Below are 26,280 nucleotides of genomic sequence, written 5' to 3'. Positions count from 1 at the left end.
TATGCACACCAATCCGAAATAGGCGAGAGCATGTGGCAGTTTGTTTCCACGCTTCAGAACAGCACTGTTACAAGAGATAAGTATCGTTATCAATAAATGCAAAGACACTCAACGTGAAAATGATAATGCGAGCGAAACTCAAAATTAAGACAGTGTGGGCATTCCATACAAATAGGGCAAATTCTTATCTTTAAACAATGACGAACATCGCAGCTGTTTTACATGGAGCGAATGATTTACGAGTTGTAAGAATTTATTAGAACATTATTGCGTGAATTTTAATCCAATAGCGTAATTCCTATACCTCGTATGCTTTTGTGTGTTTCGCTACATGTTTGTAGAATATAAATACAATTTGCATGCACAATATGTGACCCTGTCAGCATTTCTACGGTGCCTGGTTAATTTGCCACTAGTCCTTTTGTACCCACTAGAAACGAGGTACTTGATTTACTGGTAACGTTACTAAATTGAAGTTTTTTAATCATTACTGATTTAATCTTTTCCTTAGGAACCCATTCCAGTGCCTGAAATAAAAGAAAATGGTAAGATTGATCTTTCAATCACAGTTACAACATTTATAATATAATGATCTATTTGACATAATCATTTCTATGATAACATGGATATGAAATATAAATTCATAAAAAAAAACATTTTTCACGAATTAAAAACACGCCCCTTTTAAGGTAAAACATCCATGATAACATCCTTTAAAAAGCACATCTCCTTTGATTCAATTCCAACCTTTCGGCAAACTCTCATTAATATTTGACAGCGTTTTGTTTACACGAAAGTAAGAAAATTGTTTTTTTTTTATGTTGTTGGCATGATACATGTGTGTACAGTTCGATTAAAATTTTCAAAGACGAAGATAGGGAGCGAGAGTCCACTCGTATCAAAAATGTTACATTAAAGTGCACAAAAATAGACGATTTTTGTTTGCATGTATCGTTTCATAGATCTATACATTTATTCGATATTTAATGGACTATGTCACTCTAAATATACTTTTTACAACCATACATTGCAGGCCAGTGAGTTATCGAAGAACGAATTCTGTAAATAAGGTTTTGACTTTGAAATTTTCATGTTATTATCTGTCCTTAAATGGGCACTTTATAGGACTTATTTACCTATGTTCTTTATATATGTATTGTACAGAGGTTCTCTTGGCGATGAAATCTGTCGGAATCTGTGGATCAGATCTTAAATACTGGATGTATGGAAAATGTGGGAAGTTCACCATGGAGAAACCCATGGTCATTGGACACGAGGGCAGCGGGGAGGTGGTCAAGCTTGGACCTGGGGTCAAACATCTCAAAATAGGTAGGACTCAGATTGAGGTTAGATCAAACTCTTCAACACATATTTGATCAAACGAAAGATATCGAAATATGCATGGTTACATCCATCGAAATGTAACCACCCCACCCCCCCAAAAAAAACCACCCAAACACCATAATGGTATTAATGTATTTAAAGATTCAGCTTACATTACATATACTAGTAAATTTAAATGTACTTCATTCTTAAGTGAGTACATTTAATGTTTTTCACGGTTTGGTTTGACTAAGCCGGATGGTCCCGGACGCCACCAGATGCATACACGGTTTGTACACAGTGATGACGGATTGTCACGGACCATCACGGATTGACAATCCGGGGTGATCCGGCGTCTCATCCGTGAATGTATAAAAGGGGCTTAAACATGTTTAATTTTCCCCGGATCGCCCCGGAAGAAAATCCTCCGTATTGGTCCGTGTATAGGCAACGTGTACCTCCGTGTATCAACCGAGAGGTCCGTGTATCAACCGAGAAGTCCGTGTATCAACCGAGAAGTCCGTGTTTCAACCGAGAAGTCCGTGTTTCAACCGAGAAGTCCGTGTATCAACCGAGAGGTCCGTGTATCAACCGAGAAGTCCGTGTATCAACCGAGAAGTCCGTGTATCAACCGAGAAATCCGTGTATAGGTAACGTGTACCTCCGTGTATCAACCAAGAGGTCCGTGTATCAACCGAGAAGTCCGTGTATCAACCAAGAGGTCCGTGTATCAACCGAGAAGTCCGTGTATCAACCAAGAGGTTCGTTTATCAACCGAGAAGTCCGTGTATCAACCGAGAAGTCCGTGTATCAACCGAGAAGTCCGTGTATCAACCAAGAGGTCCGTGTATCAACTGAGAAGTCCGTGTATCAATCGAGAAGTCCGTGTATCAACCAAGAAGTCCGTGTATCAACCGAGAAGTCCGTGTATCAACCAAGAAGTCCGTGTATCAACCGAGAAGTCCGTGTATCAACCGAGAAGTCCGTGTAGATACTGAAGTAACCGTGTAAAGTCCGGGGTCATCCGTGAACGAAACTTTTCTGCTGAAGAACACGGATGGCTACGGTTTGTACACGGATTGTTTCCGGTAACTACACGGACAGACACGATGAAAGCAGGGGAGACAGACCGTGGTAATTCGTGAAGAATTTATCGATGTATAAACTCTGGACATTTTACTCACAAACTGAATAAGAATGGAAAGCACTTTTATGTCAAGTTTGTGAGTGAAATGTCCAGTTTACATATCGATGAATTCTTCGAAAAAGAATGTTTGATTCTTATAATTCCAATTCGTGCCCTCAACTTCCCTGTATTATCAATATTAATAATTTGAATAGTTTCCCCGCATTATGTTATTTGTTTTCAAGCGCGTATGTATACATTTATTGATGTGTAATTCTCGTTTAGATTTATATTTGTCCAATCAAAACAATTGTAATAAATAGCATTGGAATTATAATGGTTTAAATTTTATCAATGTTTTGTTATAAATCAATGCTGTTTTATTGTATTTCATTTCATAAAAATATTGACCCTTTATAACTTGACAGGACTAATATGATTAATGTAGATTCATAAATATACGCGAGGAATTTATCATCACGTGATTTAGCTATGAATATGACACAAGAAATAAAATTACTTTCTGTATTTTCACATTGCTGAATTACGGGTAAAACGTCTTGATCAACAAATTGCTCGCGAAATCATTCTCTCAAAATTTGACGTCTACAAGTTATTTCGCCAATCTGCAGTATGTTACGAAATATAGATATAAAAATTAAAATTTTAAGGGTTTGTATTGGGGGGTGGGGTGGGGGGGGGGGCTACGCAATGGAAGCTTGGGATAATTTCTGGGACCATATGCATTATCTCTGCTGTCACTGTTTATATACCCCCATTATACGTATACAGATATCTCTTAATTGAAACAGCAAACCCTTCTTATGTACGAGGAATGCATGGTGATGGCTTGAGCATAGAGTATGACCTATTCTATCTACAATGCAGATGTATGTGCAAAAATTATTGTTGAAAGGTCCTAATCACAATCTACAACGCAATGATTGATAGCGTCTCCGTAATTTGCAATTTAATTAGCGAGATGTGATCAATGCAGAAGGAAGGTAAAAAAGAACAACTACCGTTTTCAACAGACTGTTTGTTCCAGCGTGGACCTTACAATATTTCACAGAAGCTAACAACAAAGAGAGCGAGGCCTCAGCAATGCGTATCGTGTGACGATGGCGGTGCCGGCTGAACTTTTAACTTCAGTTATAACATAATTCCCAGCACGCACGCACGCCCTGCATTCCCAACATTCTATATATAGATAATAAAATATTAAAACAATCAACAATGTTACATGAAGTTAATGAATTGTGATTTCAAAATTAAAAGTGCTATTTTAGTGCTGTAAATACGGTATCTAATAAAACGATGGCAAACGTGTGGAGAACGGACTTACATGTAGGCATGCGCAATACGTACTGAGCGTTCATTTAAACTACTCTCAGTGTCTGTGTAACTTCCATCTGACTACTGGGACCTTTAATTTTCGAAAAGTTTCATTAACACTACATTAAAGATTTATTGTTAATTTCTTTTACATTCATAATACTTCCACCCATTTCTGTTAATGATTCTGTCAATAATCCGTGATTTTCAGATTTGTCTGAATAAGTATACAGGTGACTCTAGAAATCGCAAAAGTTCACGAGGTCAGAAGAAAACTTTGAGAGATCGAGTTTTCGAAAGTCCTGAAATCGACACTTTGTTCGATTGGTTTCAAGTTTTACACTAACCGTGTTCATTATGGTACCTTCACATTCACGGATTTTTCTTACGAATCTTTACGTATTCCACAAATCCGTAAAAGTACACGGATTGTTGCGATTTAGACAAGGATACCGACGAGTGATTTACGAGTGCTTGCGATTGACTACGAGTCGGAAATCCGAAAGGACTCTTAAGAAAACTCTCTAAGTGTGAATGTGGTATTAATCGTAAAGTTTAAGTATGCACTCATAAAGTAATCGTGTCTATACGTAAAGCGCCCGTAATGACTCTGAACAATCCGTAAAGTGATTGTAACCCGACGTGAATGAAATCGTAAATATCACTAATAATCCGTAAACAACTCGTAAAATATCCATGACATATCGTAAACTAACCGAAAACATTCGTAAAAAAACATTTTTACGAGTGTTTTATGGATTCTTTCGAACAGTTTACGTGTTCTTGCGATCAGTTTACGATACTTACGGATAAGTTATTAACGGGTTATTTCCGGAAAATGAAATCCGTGGACAATCGTGAAGTTTTTTTTTGACATGTCAAAAAATTTGCCCCTACTTTCACGGATCCTTACGAGTTGTTCGGGTTGTGACGAGTTATTAACGGATACCGACGAGTGATTTACGAATGCTTGCGATTGACTACGAGTCGGAGATCCGTAAAGACTCGTAAGAAAAATCCGTGATTGTGAAGGTGGTATAACCCTGTTTAGTGTTTTTTATCGTGTTAGTTTGGTGAAATTTATAATTTCCCAAGGTAATACACTTAATCTTAAAACTTTATTTCATCTGAAATATGAAGTATGAATACATAAACTAAATATGATTCTTTTTATCAATGTATATTTATTCTTATTTAAATTAGTGCCCCGTCTTATGATCATGACCGAAGCTGAACAGTTGCACGGAACGTTGAACGATTTGCACGAAACAAAACATAGTGTTACTTAAATTACATGCATGCTATTTTCTTTCTTTCTTTGTTTTAGTAAATATGAATTAAATTACCTCTGTTATTTCCATTACTTTACAGTATTTTACTAATAAGATTATTTAAGCGACTTTAGAATTTGCGAATTGCTGACTTTAAACGAGAAACCCCATGAAAATATACCTTCTAAAAATCATGGAACAGTCTCGCTTCTGAAAATGAAGCCTCAACAAGTATATCAAACTTTTAAAATTCAATTCATCATAACAGAGGAACATGTAGTTCAGACGAACTTTAAACACAACACTGTTCACTTCATGGCCATAGAATGACAAATGCAGTACGCTGTCAGCTGAGAAACAAAAGTCAACAATTCAGACATTGACCTTAGTGACCACCATCTCTCTCAGTCACGTAAATGCTCAGGATGTGGTTTTCTTTGTGACGACACAAACTATTTCTTTTTGCCCACAGCGTGCATCCTACAGGCACGTATCATTGTTTTTCAAAGTGAGGGTGGGGTTGGGGGCGGCCGGAGGAAAAATTGACTTCACAATTAATTTAGATTCTTGACAAACAAACAAAAAAGCTTACTTTGCTCAAAGTTTAAATTCCTAAATCGTGGGGGACGGGGAGGGAAGCAGGAGAAAAACGTCATATTTTCCCTTCTAAATGTTTTTTCCCCAACTTTGAGCGTTTATCTTTCACTACATAAGTGCAATTCATCATTCAACTTTGCATTCTTACCATTCAATATTGCAACCAAAAAAAGTATCTCTTGCTTTGCATATGCAAATAATAATAATTAGCTTTGCGTGTTAAAATAACGGAAAGGGACCCCCCCCCCCCCACGATTTTCTTTGTTTACCATAGGAACAAACAGTTTAATTATATGAGGCAAAATAACATTATATTAAATTAACTGTATGATACCCTTTTTTTCAGCTTCGAACACAAAAGACGTGTAATGTTTTATGACACCCCCCCTCTCTCTCTCATGATATATTAAGTATGGGGTGTTATCTTCGATGTATTGTTAACATATTTCTTTGTGGACTAACATAAAAACAAAACATATAGTTTTGAGTAATTAGTTGTACCTTGATCAAAGGAAAGAACGTTCATAGACGTACCTTGTCACTTGTTCCATCCTAATCATAGAATGTTATGTATATAATTAATTCATTCTTAAATTAAATCAAATTGATAGATATTCATTTTACAAAATCCTAGCATAATTCTAGATGGCATAAATGATCACACAATTGCTTTACATCTACTTAGATATGCACTATCTTTAAAGAGAAATTTCTGAAGGCTGTTATTTATGATCTTACATTCTTAGCCATAAAAGGCAGATAAAAAAGAAAATATCCAGGGATACGTGTTCCGCTGTTGATCAGTTTGAGTGAGTGTGGATATTGACAGGGATAACAACAAGGTTCTACCTTTCTCTTCACTTTCTAAGAGTTATTCAGCTTTGCATGTGTATAAACATTTCAGGATCAAATAAGGATCTGCTTAGGTAATTCGTCTTTATAAAGGATCAAATTGTGAATAAATGCTCACTTCTATTCTAAACAATATTTATTCATGAAAAACATGAATAAGCCTAGGCAGCAGGAGGAACAAGACAGTACACCTGTAGCTGATGACAGCTACCTCCAGAGACAAAATTAGTCTAGCACACTTAATTGTGGTACTGCTAAAATGACTTCCCGATGTTATGTGTGCGTATCTAACTGTCAGCACGGTTACAGTGGGCGCGACATGGTCTGGGGCCGCCTTGAGGCTCCCAGTGGGTCCAGGGCGAAGTCTTGGTGGGTGCCCAGGGGGCGAAGCCCCCGGAAGCTCCTGGATTTTACAGATTTTATAGGGCTTGAAATATGTCTCCTATTTAGTCATTTGTACTATTTTCTATGGTTTTGATAAGGTGAAATTAATAAAATGACGCAAAGTTTAAGGGGTTTTGTTGCTGAAAAATTATGTTCTTCCAATAAAGTAATTCAAGAAATCAAAAGATTTTGTCATTGATATCTCCAGGGGTGGAAGAAATTATTGTTTCTTTTATCGTTTAGTACATTTTTCTAAACTAGAAACCACGTTGGCCAGTGTTTTAATTTGACATTTGTTTTAGGAGATCGGGTGGCAGTAGAACCAGGCGTTCCCTGCGGACGGTGTCCATTATGCAAAACTGGACGATACAATTTGTGCCAAAGTATTTTCTTCTGTGCAACACCCCCTGACGATGGAAATCTGTGCCGGTTTTACAAACACTCGGCGGAATTTTGCTATCGGTATTGTAAACCACTTTGGAATGTAAAAGTACTGAACAATTCTATATCTGCAATGATTTTACTTCATCATCTGGAAATGTAGTTCATGTTTACATAAAGTTAACTTCGAAAGGGTGTACAATTTTTCTTTTTCATTTTTCAAAGTCGAAGAAACTATCCATAACTAGTTATCATGCATACATACAGGCTTCCAGATCACGTGACTGATGACGAAGGGGCTATGCTAGAACCTTTAGCAGTGGCAGTATACAGTTGTCGTAAAGGACAAGTAGGACTGGGTACCAGACTTCTTATCTGTGGTGCAGGTCGGTAACAAGAACCAGAAAATCTATATTGCATATGATATATTTTCTGAAAGTCACATGTACACGCGTGACTCCCGGCTAGGTCACCTTTGATATCCATATATTTACTTTCACTGATTTGTTTCTCTTCTTTTACTTTTGAAATTGAGATTATTTCCATCCTCGACCATGAATACATTTTTTGCAAATTACTCTGATCCGGTTTTCTTATCAAATATGGAGTGTCGACAAGTTCAAAGGGTTTATTAAGTAATGAATGAGTCAACGATATTATGATGCTTTAGTACTTAGATGTAGTTTACATTTAAAAAAAAAAAAAAAGATGCATGAAATATGATTATAAACAATGAAATATCTCTCTTGGTTGTTTTATATAACCTTTTCTGCAATGTTCGCTAGTTCCTACCTTCATCACCGATAAAACAACAAAGGAGGCATTTTATTAATGTGGAGTTTCAAGAGCATTTAGTGAATGGGAAAAGTATTTGAAGCATAAAGAAATGTTTTTACTAGTGCATAACTAATATCTGTCGTATAAAACACAATGAATTTAGAAATGGAATTATACGTCCATTTCAAGGTAACTCACGATATTCAAACTAAATCCATGGCCATCATACATATATTATGGATAGATATATCTGACTATTTACGAAACTACCGATCCCATTCACTTATTTGTGAATGAAACATTGTTTAAGGTAGCTCCACCCTCATGGGACTTGTAAAAATTAATCATTCAAAGTAGAAAAGTTGTATTGATTTCCAATTACTATAGGTTGAGTTAATCAATAATCGAAGAAAATATGTATGTTGCCAGAATTTTAAAGAAAATAAAAGTTTGTATCAACATCAGAAAATCGCACATTTTCATTAAATATCATGATGAAAATATATAAAAACTTGTTAAAATGACAAAATTTTTATTTCAACAAAAAACCCCCCAAAAAACAAACCCCCCAACTGCTGCTTCATAAATATATATGAATTAATTGTGGATATCAAGAAAAATCCTTGTATGATAAACACACAACAGAGAAATACCAGCATAGGAGTTACTGCCCTTGACTACATTTTCGTACATGCAATATGGATAAATGATTATTCATAGAAAATATAAACCTTTTCCAAATCAAATTGTTTACCAGATTTTTATGATACCCAGTGAATAAAATTCCTCCTAAAGATGTATTTCTATCATGCACAAATCTTAATGAAATCAGGGACGTAACAAATGATAAATTGAAGTGTAGGCACCAAGTGGCAAGGGGTCTGTCGACCGCTTAAAGTCCCCAGCGGGTCCGAGAGCAGGGCTCTGTTAGGGAGTCCAGGGGCGAAACCCTTTGTCGAAAACGGATTTAAGCATTCTGAAATGCGATAAGATGGCTGTTTTATCTTCATGAGGATTCAGACAACTCTTTTTAAGAGATACATGTATCAACAAATGACAGAAACCAGAAAATGCGGAGATAGGCATAGACGACTTATTATTTTTATCATTCATTTCAATAGAGGCAGTCGTTGACCACTGTTGTAAAATTGAATTTTTGTTTTTGAAGTATGACCGAGTTTTGTGCGAACTTTTATATAATCTCTAATTTCTTTGATATTCTCAACCCGTTTCCCAACCATTTTTACAACAGTGGTCAACGACTGGCTCTATTGAAATGACTATAAGTTTCAAACGATGTGGAGCTGAAGGCTCGGGTTTATACAGTTGGAAAGGTATTGAATAGATACATTGAAGAGTATCATCATTCACGAAATCGTGCAAAGCGTTATCGCGCTGTGGTACAATACACATTACATATCGAACAGTCCTCGTATGTACATGTATTCATTATATATATTTTCAGATCAAGTACTAAGAAGAATTTTATTTTTCCATATCACTAGCTATATACATATCTACAATGTATTTGCTTTTCGTTACAAAGTTGTTTCATTATTAAATGTATACACTTTATTTCATGATACGAATTCATATATGGAATCTGATTGTTCTTAAAATGACAAGGTTGATTAATCACGATACTCGGACAATATATTCCCTCTCCAGGTCCAGTGGGGATTCTGACGCTGCTGGTTGCAAAACAAAATGGTGCCACAACTGTTGCCATCACAGGTAGTGGTTTAAGAAGTAAATTTCATTTTTGAAAATACATGCGGGCATGGACTGCGCGATGTTTTACGTCGGCGTGAAGCGTTGCAGTTCATATAATATCCTCATGTATTTTCAAAAATGAAATTCATGTTTTAGATTTACATTCTACTTTCATTTCAATAGAAATTCCCAGTCCTTAAAATAGACGCGCTATATTTATCAAGATTCATATGAACATTGTTCACATCTGCATCGCATTCATGAGGAAATGGTTATCATTACAATATGTAAAGATATCGAAGCGAAAAACATTGTAAATATTGCGATATTAAACAAGAGTGTCTCACACACAGTGTTAAAGTTTTGAAATGTTACACGTTTTCTTAAGATATCGATTCCACAAGGTTGGCGTTAGCGAAGTCCTTGGGCGCTGATTACGCCTTCAAGGTCACCACGGATGAGCCCTCGACACTAGCCACGGACATTTTGGATGTGGTTGGAGATTTTCCTGACGTCACTATTGAATGCAGTGGTACCAACTTCGGATTCTCCACAGGGATATATGTAAGATTATCACCAACACAAAAAAGTCTACATATTACAGAGATAAAACCTTACAAAAAAGTTTAGCTATTACAAAGATAAAATCTCACAAAAAAGTCTACATATTACAGAGATAAAATCTCACAAAAAAGTCTACATATTACAGAGATAAATGAGAATAGATAAAATCTCACAATGAGAATAGATAAAATCTCACCAAAAAAGTCTACATATTACAGAGATAAATGAGAATGAAACTAAAACATGTACATGCATTTATTCTATGATATGACAATTTATGATACGACAATATGTGTGAAAGTTGGATACCAAAGACAGACAGCTGTATCAAAAGTTGGGGGGTGGGGGGTGGAGTGTTTCTGATGTTTTGTTTTTGGTATTAATTCATCAATGTCATACATGTACATCTATTAAAATGAACCAATGTTTTTAAATGCATAGTGAAAGAATGAAATGCTTGCAGATACTGTAGTTTTCCGTCTTAGCGAATTTTGCCTGACAAACACACTGTATATACATTGTCAATCGTAACTACTCCGTTATTTCTGTATACGTAACTAGATTTCTTATTCTGGACAAACAAGTAGAATAGGGAAACGTGTCGACATGCCCTTTTAAAACATTTCACACATGCTTTAGTGATAGCTTTACAATTGTCAAATTTCAAGGTCATACGGGACGTTTCTGTCATTGTTTTTAAAACTATTTTCTTATATCTCCTCGATATGAAGAGTTCTTGTATGATTTCCAAAATGGGTTTAAATTTCATATTGTAGTAATATTATACAGTGCTTTGTATATCGTCCTGGTTAACTCAACGATTAGATCGCCTAAACAGTAATGCAAGGGTACTGGGTTTGATCTCCTTTTGATCCAAAGATTTTTCTTCTTCCTTTGTACAAGTGCAATAGCAGTGCAGTGGTACCCATATATACAACCTTCGGTAATGATATACAGTTATTGACTGGGTTCGAGGACAACAACTGTTTTGTTTGACCCGAGAACGGGTCTGTTGCCTTAAGCCGTAGGCTGAGGGCAACCGATCCGTTCGAGGGTCAAACAAAACAGCTGTTGTCCGAGGACCTAGTTAATAACTGTTTTGTACCTTCATTTTTTAGGTTGTTTTTACTAGGTGCACATGGATTGGTGTGTTGACTTTAAACGGATCGACAGTGTGATTGCATACATTTATCACCGATTCCACTTGTTTAAAAGAAAACATACCCAATATCCTAATTGATATTTTTCATGTATGTGCTCTGCTTTTCATCTAATAAATTCCGTATTTCATCATCAGTCAAATCAGTGAACCTCGCCATTACGTAAACAAATCAGCAGACCAAGAATCATGTGACTTAGGTATAACCGCTTTAACACGAATAAAATAAAAATAAGTAAACTTCATCTTAAACAATTGATTCTAGAAAATGATGAAGAAATATTTTTTATGCTCTTGCTGTCCCTACTTTGAAGAATTAATTGAATTTCATATTCCGTTGATTCCGTTGCTGTCGCTAATTGTGCATCCGCCATTTCTCTTTACCCAAACGGCACGAAGAGATAACTCGAGTTAGCGCCATATGACGTCATCGGTCAACAGTCTTTTTTAACAGTCGGTTCCCGGTCCAACAGTCGATTGATTGATTGATTGTATCTTGTTTAACGTCTCACTCGAGAATTTTTCACTCATATGGAGACGTCACCAAGACCGGTGAAGGGCTTCAAATTTAGGCCTATGCTCGGCGCTTACGGCCACTGAGCAGTGAGGGTTCTTTAGCGTGCCACACCTACTGTGACTCGGGTCATCCGTTTTTAAGGTCATCTCCGAGGATCCGTGACATTCACACCTGATGCCGAGCGTTTGGTGATGGAACTGTCAAAATGTTGGACTTTTTTGTAAGGAGTTATATAGGAACTGTTTTATAGGGGTATAACAAATACGTCTGCCATACACAAGCGTTGATTTACAGTTTTGCTTGCCACATCCAGTAACTATACTGACTTTAAAACAGAGGCAACTTTTCTTTTCTTTTGTAGAAATAGGATGCAAGTGAATACTACCTGAAAAGTCACAAAAATTATACATTACCGAGTAACATCGCGTACGTCATTAAGTTCTGATTGTGTTATCATTGTACTACTGCTGGTATTTAGAATAATGGTTAGAGGCATTTCCGATGATAGGAATGTATAGTCAGTTCTGTATGGAATTGCTGTACTACCTGAGTATTATATTGCTACACACTTGTTTCCTCCTGTCCGAGTCTAGTAAATCGTAAAAACATCTCAGTTTGACATCAAAAAGTTACCCCTGAAAGTGATTTGTACGTGTATAAATAAATCAGAGACAACTACATGTATTTTACACGAAGACTAATAGGTCTAAATTTACAACAAATACATGTACTTGGATAATCGCCAGTAAAGTATTTTCTGTTCTTGCAATGAACTTGTTGTGCTTTGATAAAACATGCCCATTTTGATAAACGTGCCCATATGTTGAAGCTTATCGTGACATCGATAGAAAAACATAAATCACCATTCTCATCCCGTTTACAAGTTAAAAGGCAATCAAAATATGTAGCATCATGACTATAAAAAGGATATGCTTTAATGCTAGTATATCACTTCTATTCATTATCTAAGTTGTATTTTTATTTCATTACCAAAAAATTATATAACAAAATAAATGAATAAGAAAACGTTTTAAACTAAAATATACACCCTTCAGCTAGAAACCGAAATAGAACTGATCATAAGTTATTCAAATAAGAACTATTTTTACGCGAAAGTCACCCTGTAAAAAGTGCATGCGCATAGAAACAGTTAGCGTGGTTAGTTTTCTCATATTGTATTCATATGATTTTTCGATTACACTTCAAACAGTTTATTCTTTTTTTTAAATGCAAATTACAAATATATGTTCATCTTTCGAATGATCGATCCATTTGACATGTTGTTAATATTTACTCTATTTGTGGTAATATATTTAAATTTTGAGTTTATTTGTGGTAATAGATTTAAATTTTGAGTTTATTTGTGGTAATAGATTCAAATTTTGAGTTTATTTGTGGTAATAGATTTAAATTTTGAGTTTATTTGTGGTAATAGATTCAAATTTTGAGTTTATTTGTGGTAATAGATTTAAAGTTTGAGTTTATTTGTGGTAATAGATTCAAATTGTGAGTTTATTTGTGGTAATAGATTTAAATTTTGAGTTTAGTTGTGGTAGTAGATTTAAATTTTGAGTTTAGTTGTGTTTGTAGATTTAAATTTTGAGTTTATTTGTGGTAGTAGATTTAAATTTTGAGTTTAGTTGTGGTAGTAGAGTTAAATTTTGAGTTTAAATGTGAGTAATTGTGAATTCAAAACTTGCAACCTTACATACTTCTAAAAAAAAAAGATATAGATAATCGACATGCATAACAAATGATGAACTGGTTTATGACTCGAACGTTAGTCAAGAAATGTGTGTTCGATGATCGGTGATGAGGAAGTTGAGGATGTTTAAATATTTAATTAGTTTCCATTTCACTATTCATCAATGCTCCTGCCTAACTCTCAGTAGACATAGAAATACAATTTTACAGATATGTATATACAAAATGAAAGATCTAATTTCGGTGTCAGAGCGTTGAAGCACCACAACCAACTACAATAACGGAAATAAACCAGAAAACATAAAATCCAAAAAAGCATGTTTCAATCGCTCGTTCCTTTTTTATATCGCCGATATCTTTCCGATCTGGATGATCAAATTTGAATCCTGTCTTCTCTAATATATTTTCCTCTTGGTTGGTTGTTTTTGAAGTGAGATCTGGTCTTGCTTGTGTTGTCAGGCAACCGTCCCCGGTGGAAGTCTGGTCATGGTTGGCCGAGTCCCTGGCGGCGCGGAGTTTCCCCTTAATTTGGCGTTCACCAAGGAGATAGACATCAGAGGAGTATTTAGATATGCTAATTGGTAAGAGATTTGTTAAATTTCACTCTCCGAAATATTTCTTGTTGCGTTTTATTTGCATAAACAGAGAGATGTATGGAGGGATAAACGGCTTATCGGGGCTAAACATCTTGTAATTTGAAGAAAATGAAATTACCTGTGTACGTTTCCTTTGCGATTTAAACGTCTAACAATTAAGATAAGAGAGGAGATGTGAGCAGTCTTTGATTTCAGGTCTTCAGTAATGAAAATTTATGTACATTTTTGATGTTCTGTCGAAAATTGTTTGATCACTTAAATACTTCAGAAAGTTGCATTCTTTAATCCTGTAAATGTAAAATGTCAGGATTGTCGTAGACTTGATCGAAATTAAGCATAAATGATATCAGATGTAGCGAGCGATGTTTCTTAAAGGTTTATCAATATTCATACACATTTATTAGGGAGACAGAATCCAGGACAATAGAAAGAACCTTAAGACATGTATCGTTCAATTCTACAAACCGAATAGTGGTTTGTTTGGTGTTGTTTTTGTTTTTTTTAAAAATGTTTTTGTGATATTTACAATGATTAGAATAATTATATTGTTATGTTTTGTCGCACATAAATCATTTTTGATATTTTGATCATCTTTACTGTTGAAGTTTATAATAGTATAAAGAAATGTGAATAAAACACTAAGATTTGAATTATATAATTATTCCATAAATCCTCTCTTCAGGCAGAATGTCACTCGTGATGCATCTCGCATTACAAATACTTACAATTTCATTACTTAGAACTGATATGATATTGATACAGTAGAAATAAGTAAATTGTAGACAATTTTCTTTCATCATAAATTTAAGACACTGAACCTGAACCCAATCCGTTCTGCATTTAAAATTCAACATATATATAAACAAAATGAAGGACTCTTTGTATTTGCAAACGATATGTTTGAGCTTTAAAAAATGTGATTTATTTTGTGTTTGAACATAGAAAGTTAGGGTACGAATTTTAATTTATTATGTATCTTAACATAGAAAGTTAGGATAAAATTCGTAATTTATTCTGTATTTGAACTTAAAAAGCTACTGTAAGACTCGTACAATTTATTTTGTGTACGAGATTAAAGGGAATGATTCACAGTTCCCCACCCCGAATTTTGTTTTTCACTTTTAATGATCAGAATGTCCTGTCTAACGTGTTTAAATGATCTCACAAAAATTAATAATTATACTTTTAGAAAGAAGTTAATTATATAGTGAATGAATTATATGTTGTGTAAAAAAAGATTGAGGCATGCTATTGTTTACAATATTCTGAAAATGGAAAATGTACGGTTATCGATCTAAATTTAACTTTATATATATATATATCACATTTCAAGTATCCGTAAGGTAAAATGTGCTATTCAAAAGTTATATTTGTGACTGTGCTAAAATAAGATAACAAAATAAACATTTCAGTAGTTTGTTTGTAAACAAAAACAAGGCTCGAGTCGTGTTTACATAATACCGAATTAGGCCTAAACTATTGTCTTCTACTTGCATTATCAAGGTCCCTATATTGCTATGAACTTTAAATGAGTTATAATTTTAATGAAAAATATTTTTTTTCCAAAAACCGTGAACCAGTCGTTTTAGAACAGCCAGAGAAAAATTTGTAATTTATTCTGGGTTTGAGTTAAAAAGGTTAGAGTAAGATTTGTAATATTGATTTGAAACACTTGGTGAGCGTCTGTATTATTCATATGCTTTGCTGTTATTTGTGTTTGAGTGTTCTCGTTATGTTACTTAAAATGATTCCATATACATGCACTTCAATATTGTTATATTTCATTCAGCTGCTTCACAATTAGGATTTATTGAAATCATGTCACGTTTTCAAATCTAACCAGTCAATAGTTTTAAATGAAGAAAATATTGATATATCTACACGGTACTCAACTTTTAGTGTACTGATAACCCCCCTTTTTTATATCTTCGTATTGCGTTTTTTTCTCTTCAAATTTGGAAACAAATGCGAAAATGTCAAAAGAGTCCTATCACCTATTTTATTTTTCAGTTACCCAACTGCACTACAACTTGTATCCAAAGGTCTCGTGAACGTGAAGGCTTTAATTTCCCATCGCTTTACCATAGATGAATCCTTAAAAGCATTCCAAACCGCCGCATCACGTGACACAAAAGCAGTAAAGGTTATAATTCAATGTGAACCAAATTAGTGTGTCATGTACGCAAATCAGAAAGAAATACAATTCTGTTATAACGTATCCGGTGTCGTATTTGTTTATCTACATGTAATTCCAAAACTCTTGGTGTTTTCTTTCTTATATTAACATCTTCGGAATTACGGAATGGCTTTTAGCACTTTCCAAAAAGTAATCAGAAATCCTATTGGACAAGAAAAATAGCATATATCATTTTTTTGAAAGTTATACTCAAAGAAGTCATCCATAGTATTTTCAATCTAGGAATCCGACCCAAATAGTCAGGACAGTGTATAATATTTTAATTAACCAGACAATCAGAGATCTGTGTATTCTCGTGCTATACTGCGCGAAGAGAACCCATCAAATAGTAAAAAAAAAACTCCTTGTACATTGTAAAATTCTTTTTATTGTATATGTTCTACCCAAGGGCAGACCACTCTAAACACACAAAATTCACACTTCTTTTGTGAGAATAATTTTCGTCTCAGCGCCCCCTATATATTTTTTTCTATTGGATGAGTATATCAGTCTCCCCGTTAGTGTCTTATGGCCTAGCACACGGATCTCTTGGTTTACTTAGAAGGACAAAACACACTTATTAGAATTCTTTAACGTGTGCAGAGTATTAAAGTTCCTTAATTAAAAAAAGAGAAAGGAACAGATTTTAAATCCAAATCAGATCAGACCAAAAATAAAGAAAATTGCATTCGAAACAAATTATTTTGAGCTCTGATTAAATTGCCAACACTAGAACGTTAGTGTTTAAATTTGGATCTTTTATCATCATTGCAACCGCTCTCCTTTGAAAAGAAAAGGAAACGCAACTTAATTCAATCAAAGCCAGCATCCAAAACAGACTCTAAAAAAAATTAATAATTTCAATTTTAATTTCTATAGAATAAAAGAATTAATCGTGTAGGCAATTCCAGATTTGCGGTACGATATCATTTCAAGCGTGTATTTTTCAATTTGGTGATAAGATTTTAATATTTAAGCGCAGTGGCTTTGTACCATTTTGGCTGATTAGCAATTGATAGTAGTTCCCCTTGTGTTTTGCTCTCAGAAGTTTGCATTTTATGTACATTTCCTAAGTCTGATAAATACATACCGGATATGGTCGGGCGAGCGATCTGATCGGCAGAGCAGTAATTGGCAGTTATACAAAAAGCAGAGTTAACAGATATTAAACGTTTTTAGTATCGCAACGTGGAGATCCACATCTAGAAATCGCTTTTGTGCTTTTTACAATCACCAAACCGTCGGACAAAATTAGTCAAAGCCATTTTTCTTGACAATGCCTTAATAACCTTTAGAAATTTGTTTGATGTTACGAGAGATCTTATCAATGCTTGTATAGGTACGCTTTCCTGAATAAAAGACAAGATTATTTTAGATATATACTTGCGATAAGAGATACAACTTAATAGGTAATAGCGCATAACGCATTGGCTGAAATCACCTCCATGCCACCACAAAAAGGACAGGTGGAAATCTTCAAACTCATAGCATATGCGCTACTAAATCTTTCTTTCTTTAATATCTGTTGAAACCGATAAGAAGGGATGAGGGCTTTTAATAAACCATGGTCCCATCATATCAAAATATAATGTTCAAAGAAATTCTAATTTCTGATGACAAGTTTTCTTTATATAATCTTTGCACACAATCTGGCCAGATTCAGGTAACTGGTGGCGCCATTTTTTTTTGTAGTGAGAATGAAATTTCTATTTGTGAATTGTATCAAAAGGTGTAAATTGATTGTGATCATGAAAACACTGATTTTTACTGCACTGCAATAATGTGATTAAAATCATAAGCTTTTGATTTAGATCTCTGAAATACTAGTAATTGTTTCATTATGAAAATTAAAATGCGTTTTCTATTTTGCATGACTGATTTTTTTAAGTATGAGGTAAACCAGAGACTGAATACTATTTTTGTTTGGTTTATTTTATAGGTTAACAATAGCTTGTGTATTTGCATAAGAAGAATCAGATATTTTATTCGCAAGAACCATCTAGAAATAAATTCGGAAAGAAAAATCTTCATAATATCCAGGATCTGTGGAAAAGAATGGAAACTACTTCCAATATAATCGAATGTTTTCTCTCTCCAGAAATATTATTGACCAGAGGTTTTTAATTTTCAAAAAAGAAAGTTTTAAGAATGATTATTAAATAACGCATTTTCAAATCACTTCGAAAAACTTCTTTATAAGACTACCATAAATACTTAAAAAATTCTGTAAACATCTTCACTCTCGGGTTTGTAGTTTTTATTTCTTGCTTATCGGATTTTATTTAAAACTTGCCTCGTTCAAAATCTAAAATTAAAAAATTCTACCCATTTACCTTTGATTAATCAAAGGATAACGCATAATATAATTATTTATAAAAAAAAATGCATTGAATAGTGCGTTTGTCTCATTTTATCGTTAAGTTTCTTAAAATACTGCATTCTTTTTTTTCGAACGTTATTATGTATTTATCAGTAATATCGAATATTTCAAAAATTGTATTGGATATAATCTAAAGAAGTAAACAAAGGAAGAAAATATAATAACAAATTCTCATCTTATCTGTGATTAAATGCTAAGAATTACTAATTTTAGGGATGAATATACCAAGACATGACTAAGGCAAATGAATGCGGACAAAACAAACATTTTAAAAATTGATATACGTGAATAAATCTTTAATGAAATTGAAGAATACTTTCAAATAATTAAATTGTCCAAATTGTAATTAAATCAGAGTTGAAATGGTGAACGACATTTTATCTATTGCATGAATATCTAATGAAGCATTTTCATTGGTATGTTAAAAAGGATTGCGACCTATTGAACTGAAATGTCTGTAGCAGACGAATCGATTCGCGCGCAATCAGTTGACGATCTCCATTGGTTGTGTAAATCCCAATTAGACAAAGTGAGAAATGATTCTCAGTGGCCCTCCCTCAGCGAACAAACCCCTTATCTATTTTGATAAATTTTTACATTTCCAAAAAAATTGAATACCTTGTGATTATTCGTAGAGTGCGTAGGATATTTTCTTTTGTATCTTCGTAACAGTAACACGATTTCGTACCGTAATAGTATTGATAAAGCGATATTGGTTGTTTTACAACAAAGCGCATTATAATGTGTGTGATATTTTGTTTTTAATCTTTATATATATATATATATATATATATATATATATATATATATATATATATATATATATATAGTTACTGGCCTCGCTTGCTAAGGCATTTAAGTGATCGTATAGAATACATAAAACAATGACGAAAAGTCTATTTAGAAAATAAGATTAAGAATACGTTATAAATAAATAAGTAAATTGTTTATTATAGTGACGTGTATTTATCGAACATATTTTAATAATCGCCCAATGGACCTATACAGATATACTCAATATGAATATGAAAATAAAGTATGTGTCTTAAAATGTCTTTAATAAAGTGTGTTTTTTTTTGGTCGAATTTAAAATTTATTAATTCATTGAAAATATTCTTAAGAGCTTTTTTTTTTTTTTTTTTAAATTATGTTATTAATATTCTCTACACTTATAATGTCGATGATCATTTTCTTACAAAATCAAGAAAAGTAATTTTGACAATACATATATATTTCAGAGGTGTAAGACATAAAGAAAATATGGTTCACAGTCTAAATGCTTATTCACAAGGCAAAACAATTTTCTATCCATCATCTTAAGGTACATAGGGTACCATACACTTGTAAAATCATATTCACTAATATCCTCTTAAATTCATTAATTTGATAAATGAAATCTTCATCATACTAACATTCAGTGATGTTCTGAACAAACTAATATAATCTATTTTTAAAAAAAAGAAAAAAGAAAAGAAAAGGGAGATATCCAATATATTGGAGGTCTGGGAATCTAAATCTCGAATGTATTTATTTCATCTTTGTGGGACTTAGCTGTCTATCATAAAGTAACGGGTAGCTAGAAGAGACCTGGTATTTGGATACATTTATAAGTAGTCTTTTGTCTTAGGGTATGGTAAAGGACAAGGTTATATCTTAAGGTTAAAGGTTAAATATGATGACGTCTTTTGCCGAATGTGTCAATTTTTTCTTAAGAAAATTTTCTAAAAAGACCGAAATACCCGAAATCCTAGGATGAATTTTCTTTATTTTGAAATATACCAATTTCTGTGTCATTTTGTTCGTAAGGTAATTTTTTATTAACATTTGAATGGTACATTTCCTTTTAAGAGATATTTTTATGTAGGAATTTTGTGTTCAAGATTTTCTATTGATAAGCAATGCATGTTATATTGTACATTGCGATGTACACAAATACATCAATCACAATATATTTTGCTGAGATTTAGTAACAAATAGGTCAGCTTTATAAAAAGTATTGTATATTTTTGTAAATATCTATATATGATTTTTACAAAGGGCACATTCTTATCACAAACGTTTAATTTCACAGTCTTCTAACTGGGGTCTGATACCCTATATTTAAAACTATGAGGAGAAAAAAAATGATTTGATATATTTCTTTTACACCCTGCACAGAAAGAGGTTTTGTTCCTTAGAACACATATTAAAGTTTTTAAAAAAATGAACTTGAGGGAAAGTTTTAAGCATCTGTTTGGTATTACCTTAAATGTTGGTTTTATTTGGAATACAAGTACCCATTTATTCTAATCAAAGTGTAAATATATGTTGGTTTTATTTGGAATACAAGTACCCATTTATTCCAATCAAAGTGTAAATATATGTTGGTTTTATGTGGAATACAATCACCCATTTCTTCTAATCAAAGTGTAATTATATGAGAAGTTTTCCTGCTGTTCCTTATTTCACAGGTCTCCTCATTGTTTTCCTTGCAGGTATTTTATTTAGCATTATTATTATTGCACATTTATATAGCGCCTTTTATAATCAACGCAATTACCGTAAAGCGCTTTACTTGTAAAACAAACTAAAACAAAGAACAATAAATACAGGGAAAAAAACTAAACTGAGGCCAACATAGTAACCAAGTGTAGGCAAATTTATAAAAGATTGCTAAAAGTTGATGAGAATGGGATAACATTTTTTTTATATCGGTATTAACGTATAAAACAACTGTTTACATTAATACACAATTACAAATTAAAAGCAAGTTAAAAAAGATATGTTTTAAGCTTATTTCTAAAAACAGCTAATGAACTTTCAAATCGACGATCCGGAGGGAGGCAGTTCTTTGGGGTTGATGAGGACACATCAATCCCTCCATACAGCTTAGTATCATGAAAGATAGTATAATGTTGCCCATTCCCATGTTTGTATTACCGTACAATAATTATTATATTATATTGTTTCCTAAACCACAGCTATTATTTATTTATATCATTCCTTTCTGTTACTAGTGTAAACTAAACTTGAAATGAAGAAAACAGTTGTACATATATTAACAAATTGAGGCTGATTTTAATTTTTGAAAGCTCCATCTGTATTTGGTAATGATTTTTCTATAAACGTTCTTGTGTTGAAGACATAAACTATCACAAAGACCATTCGAAACACTGGTTGTTTGTTTTTGTTTGTTGGTTTGTTTGTTTTGATTTCTTTTCCACAGATATATTGATATATTTTCACATCAAATATCTAAGAATGTGGTGTTGTTAAACTTTAGCATCATAAAAGGTGAAATACAATTGAAAATATTTTTTTTCTTTTTCATTTTCCTTGATATATTTTATTATATCTCTTTGATTGGCTTACTTGTGTGCTTTGAATGCACTGTTCTGATGTCAAGGAGACTGGTCCATTAAGTAAGTAAATCTGCTGTTATGCTTTAAAAAGAAATTGCGTTGATCATCAAAATCATTTTTGATGTTTATCTTTTGATTAGATTTCATATGATAATCTATATTTTTCTCATTTCACAAACATATGTCGACTACTATTTTTAAAAGAGATGAAATGTTTTACGGTACTAATAAACGTTGAAGGTTGTTCTACAAAGTGGTTTATGAAAATGTTTTATATGTCTCAGCATATCAATGATGTTAAAAAAATTATATTTTACTTTATCTTTATTGATGCCCTGTATTTTTATTGAGGCCCAAAAGTATTAATTAGAACACGCTGACGGGAAACGACTACGTGAAACACGGCACACAAGACCCTTGATCGATATCGGAACAATTCAAAAAGCCCTTTTTCAATTGTTAAATGGATTTTGAAATATATTGAAAATAAAAGTATTCCGAAAATGGTTTGTGACGTAATGTCGCTATGTTACTAATGTAAAGCTTCTGAAGATTTGAAATGAAAGCGCTAAAGCTTTACTAAACGTCTTCGTGTATCTTTTTTTTTAATCCTTTTACCTATACTTTTAATTATATATATATATATATATATATATATATATATATATATATATATATATATATATATATATATATATATATATATATATATATATCTGTGTGTGTATGTATGTATATACAATTTCAATTATTTTGACAAAGGAGCGCAAAAATCGTACATTTTGACAAATCACCCCCCCCCCCCAAGTACTTTAAGAACAATTAAAAGGCGAACAACGAAAGACACATTGCTATAGATATTTGTAGCATATACGTGTAACTGTATACATCGTTTTAAAAGTGTATGTTCTTCGCTGAGGGTTAACATACCTACCCACCTAATGTTAATAATAGTCTGCAGTCTTTTTCTAAATCCCCTATGAATGGATCTGAGAAGTAAGATGCTATTGTAATTGCCTTTTATGTTTTCTTTAAAAAAAAACCCGTAATATTTTGAAGTTGTTTGGTATTCCGATTTTTAGTAAACAAACTAAACAGATTTAACAGAGTAATGGTTATATCAAAAACTATCTACCTATACCTTAATGATGAGTGGAAATTACATTGTTGCTGTACTTTAGTAATATATTTATGATAAGTGTTTAAAATGTCGGACAAAGGAATAAATATTCTAAATATTGAACAAAACGTATAGTATTCTAGATATTGGACAAAACGTAAATATCTAAATATTGGAAAAAACAAAACGTATAAAATTACTAGAACTTGGGCAAAACAAAACGTATAAATATTCTAAATATTGGACAAAACAAAACGTATAAAATGTCTAGATATTGGGCAGAACAAAACGTATAAATATTCTAAATATTGAACAAAACGTATATAAGTATTTTAAATATTGGACAAAACAAAACATTTAAAATATGGTGAATTTAACTTTATATAGCAGAATGTTGACTTTTTGTCCCATGTATCAAGCTCTACATTAGATGTTTACATCGAATCAAGAAAACGCTTCATAAATTTTGGAATTGAAGATTAAGATCAAACGGACAAAAGAAGCTGAAATATCTGATGTGCAACTTTTGTAACTGATGTAATTGTGGAAAGTGACTTTTGCCTTTCATAATCATTGAAATGAAACCTTTAAGTAGGTGTAAGATGATAATGTAGATTACACGAGATAATTATCTAATATTACTAAAAATTACATTTCAAATTTATCCCCAAATCGCATAGTTACTTCAATTGCCATTGACACACAATGAGGGGTGTTAATTTTGCTTTTAAGTCGAGTTCGAGATTTGACTTTCTCTGACCCTCCTTGCATCCTATCTCGGTAGATCTTGCACATAACACCTGACAATGATGAGGAGATTAAAAATCTTGTGGATTTCCATCAAGTACGTTTTAATTTTTATGGTTGCCATTTTGATATGAATCAACTTTGATGAAATCTTAATATCATTAATAATAAGAAGTGATGGCTTTTCCTATGTTCCTGGCTGTATGCAGGTGGTTGCTATATATGAGATAGTATCAGCATTTCCGATACTCTCTGATTAGGTACTTGATATTGGTCAACAATCGCAGTATCCGACAAATACATTGGCATTCTTATTTTGGTGAAATTTATTACCCCAATGGTAATTTTGAAATTTATGTTTCATAAGGGCAGCTGGTTGGACATAATGGACAATTATCATTTTGTCCCTTTTTATTTTTCTGACTCCTTATTTCAAAACGAAAATTTTACATAAATTGTATGTGGAAAACACGACATTGAAGCACAAAAGCTGTAGCTTGTCATTTCTAAGGCCACAATGAGATTCTTTAAGTCACTAAGCTTAATTGGTTTTAAGGACATGATTACAACTCTCGGTGAAAGGACAGATGGAGTAGAGTACCAATGCAACGAAATGGACGACCGAATAGCACACCTAGAGTCAGAAAATCAAGCACTGAAATGGGAAATCATTGACGTAAAAGCGCGCTCTATGAGGGACAATTTAATCTTCTCAAATATTCCTGAGAGAGTCGACGAAACCCCTAATGTGACTGAGAACATTTTACGAGAATTTCTAGAAAAAGAACTGAAAATGGATACGGCTGATGTGAGCAACATTAAGTTTGACAGAGTACATAGAATGACGGGACGTAACAAACCCCGAGCAATAGTGGCGAAGTTTAACAACTTTAAACAAAGGCAAGACGTCAAATTCAGATCCAGAGAACTGAAAGGTACAAACTTTTATATAAATGAACAATTTCCACCAGAAATCAACGAACAAAGACGACAACTAATTCACATTGCGAAGGAGAAACAACGACAAGGACACAGGACACGTTTAGTGTACAATAAACTGTACATTGATGGCGTTCCATACAAACCACCTACCAACCCACGGATCCAGGAACCGATGAGATAGGAAATTGCGGGGGTCGGACATTCATTGCGTATAGTCGCATGGAATGTAAACAGAAATTTAGAGCAAAAGATATGTGACAGTGATTTTTGCACAGTCGTATCTGACTACGATGTAATATTTTTATCAGAATGCTGGATTCAACCTGGAACAGCTCTAAAGTGCGATTGGTTAAACGACGAATTTGAATACAAATGTTTTCCTAGACTGAAGGGTAAAGGCGGTGGCCTTGTGCTGTTATACAGAAAAACACTTCGTAAGTTTGTATCAATTGTTAAATGTGTTGAAGACACACTCATATGGTTAAGAGTAGAACAAAGAGATCATTCCGATATTTATATCTGTTTTGCGTATATACCTCATGATCATAACGTTTACTACACAAAGTATAATTGCGATTTATTTGATTGCATCTTAAATGATATGTCAATTTTTACACAGAACGGCACTGTTGTTGTTGCCGGTGACTTAAACAGTAGAGTTGGTAATTTACCTGATTATATTGTAGAAGACTCTCTTGCTATACCTATTCATGATATGCTGTCAAATGTTTTTGATTATAACACCGATTCGGTCATGCCACATCGAGTATCAGAAGATATGATGGTTAATAGGTTTGGCAGAAAGCTTTTAGAATTATGTAAATCTACTGGTTTAAGACTTTGTAATGGTAGAACACCAGGTGATGAAAATGGTCAGTTAACTTTTTACAATCACTTGGGTACAAGTGTTATAGATTACATTTTAGTAGAAGATGCGTACTTTAACAATGTCACTAAGCTTAACGTCTGTGAGTTTAACGAATGGTCAGATCACGCACCAGTAGAATTTACTTTGAAATGTATGAATGCTAGCTTTTCCAATAATAGTGATGTAATCACGAGTGGTCCAAATACGACACGGAAGTTCAGATGGGACGACGAGCACGTGGAACAAATGGAACGTGACCTCAATGACAAGGTCAGTGATCTGTATAATATTATCGACTTAATACAATCATCTACCCTAACACTGGATCGTGGTATTGAGCAGTTTAATTCTATATTAAATGATGTTTTTCAACCTTGTTCTAGAAATGTAAAATGTTGTAAAAAAAA

General features: G+C 33.3%; 1 protein-coding gene across 9 annotated transcripts in view; it reads left to right on the top strand.

Annotated features, from left to right (window-relative positions):
• Window positions 1–26,280, top strand: part of LOC125650360 (sorbitol dehydrogenase-like) — an 85,798-nt gene continuing 59,518 nt past the window's right edge. For 4 of the 9 annotated variants that reach the window (XM_048878587.2, XM_048878588.2, XM_048878590.2 and 1 more), the window contains exons 1-8: window positions 7–245; window positions 512–545; window positions 1,165–1,329; window positions 7,191–7,350; window positions 7,537–7,655; window positions 9,715–9,780; window positions 10,148–10,323; window positions 14,163–14,284. In XM_048878587.2, coding sequence (XP_048734544.1) covers window positions 198–245; window positions 512–545; window positions 1,165–1,329; window positions 7,191–7,350; window positions 7,537–7,655; window positions 9,715–9,780; window positions 10,148–10,323; window positions 14,163–14,284 — 890 coding nt within the window. In that variant the 5' untranslated portion in view covers window positions 7–197. Of the gene's footprint in view, window positions 246–511; window positions 546–1,033; window positions 1,062–1,164; window positions 1,330–7,190; window positions 7,351–7,536; window positions 7,656–9,714; window positions 9,781–10,147; window positions 10,324–14,162; window positions 14,285–16,309; window positions 16,518–26,280 lie in introns of those variants that run through there. The other 5 variants (XM_048878592.2, XM_048878591.2, XM_048878583.2 and 2 more) reach the window with 4 other exon arrangements.

The sequence above is a fragment of the Ostrea edulis genome, chromosome 5, assembly GCF_947568905.1.
Source record: "Ostrea edulis chromosome 5, xbOstEdul1.1, whole genome shotgun sequence".
NCBI lineage: Eukaryota > Metazoa > Mollusca > Bivalvia > Ostreida > Ostreidae > Ostrea > Ostrea edulis.
Note: the sequence above shows the minus strand (reverse complement) of the source record. Positions and strands in the feature narration are given on the sequence as shown.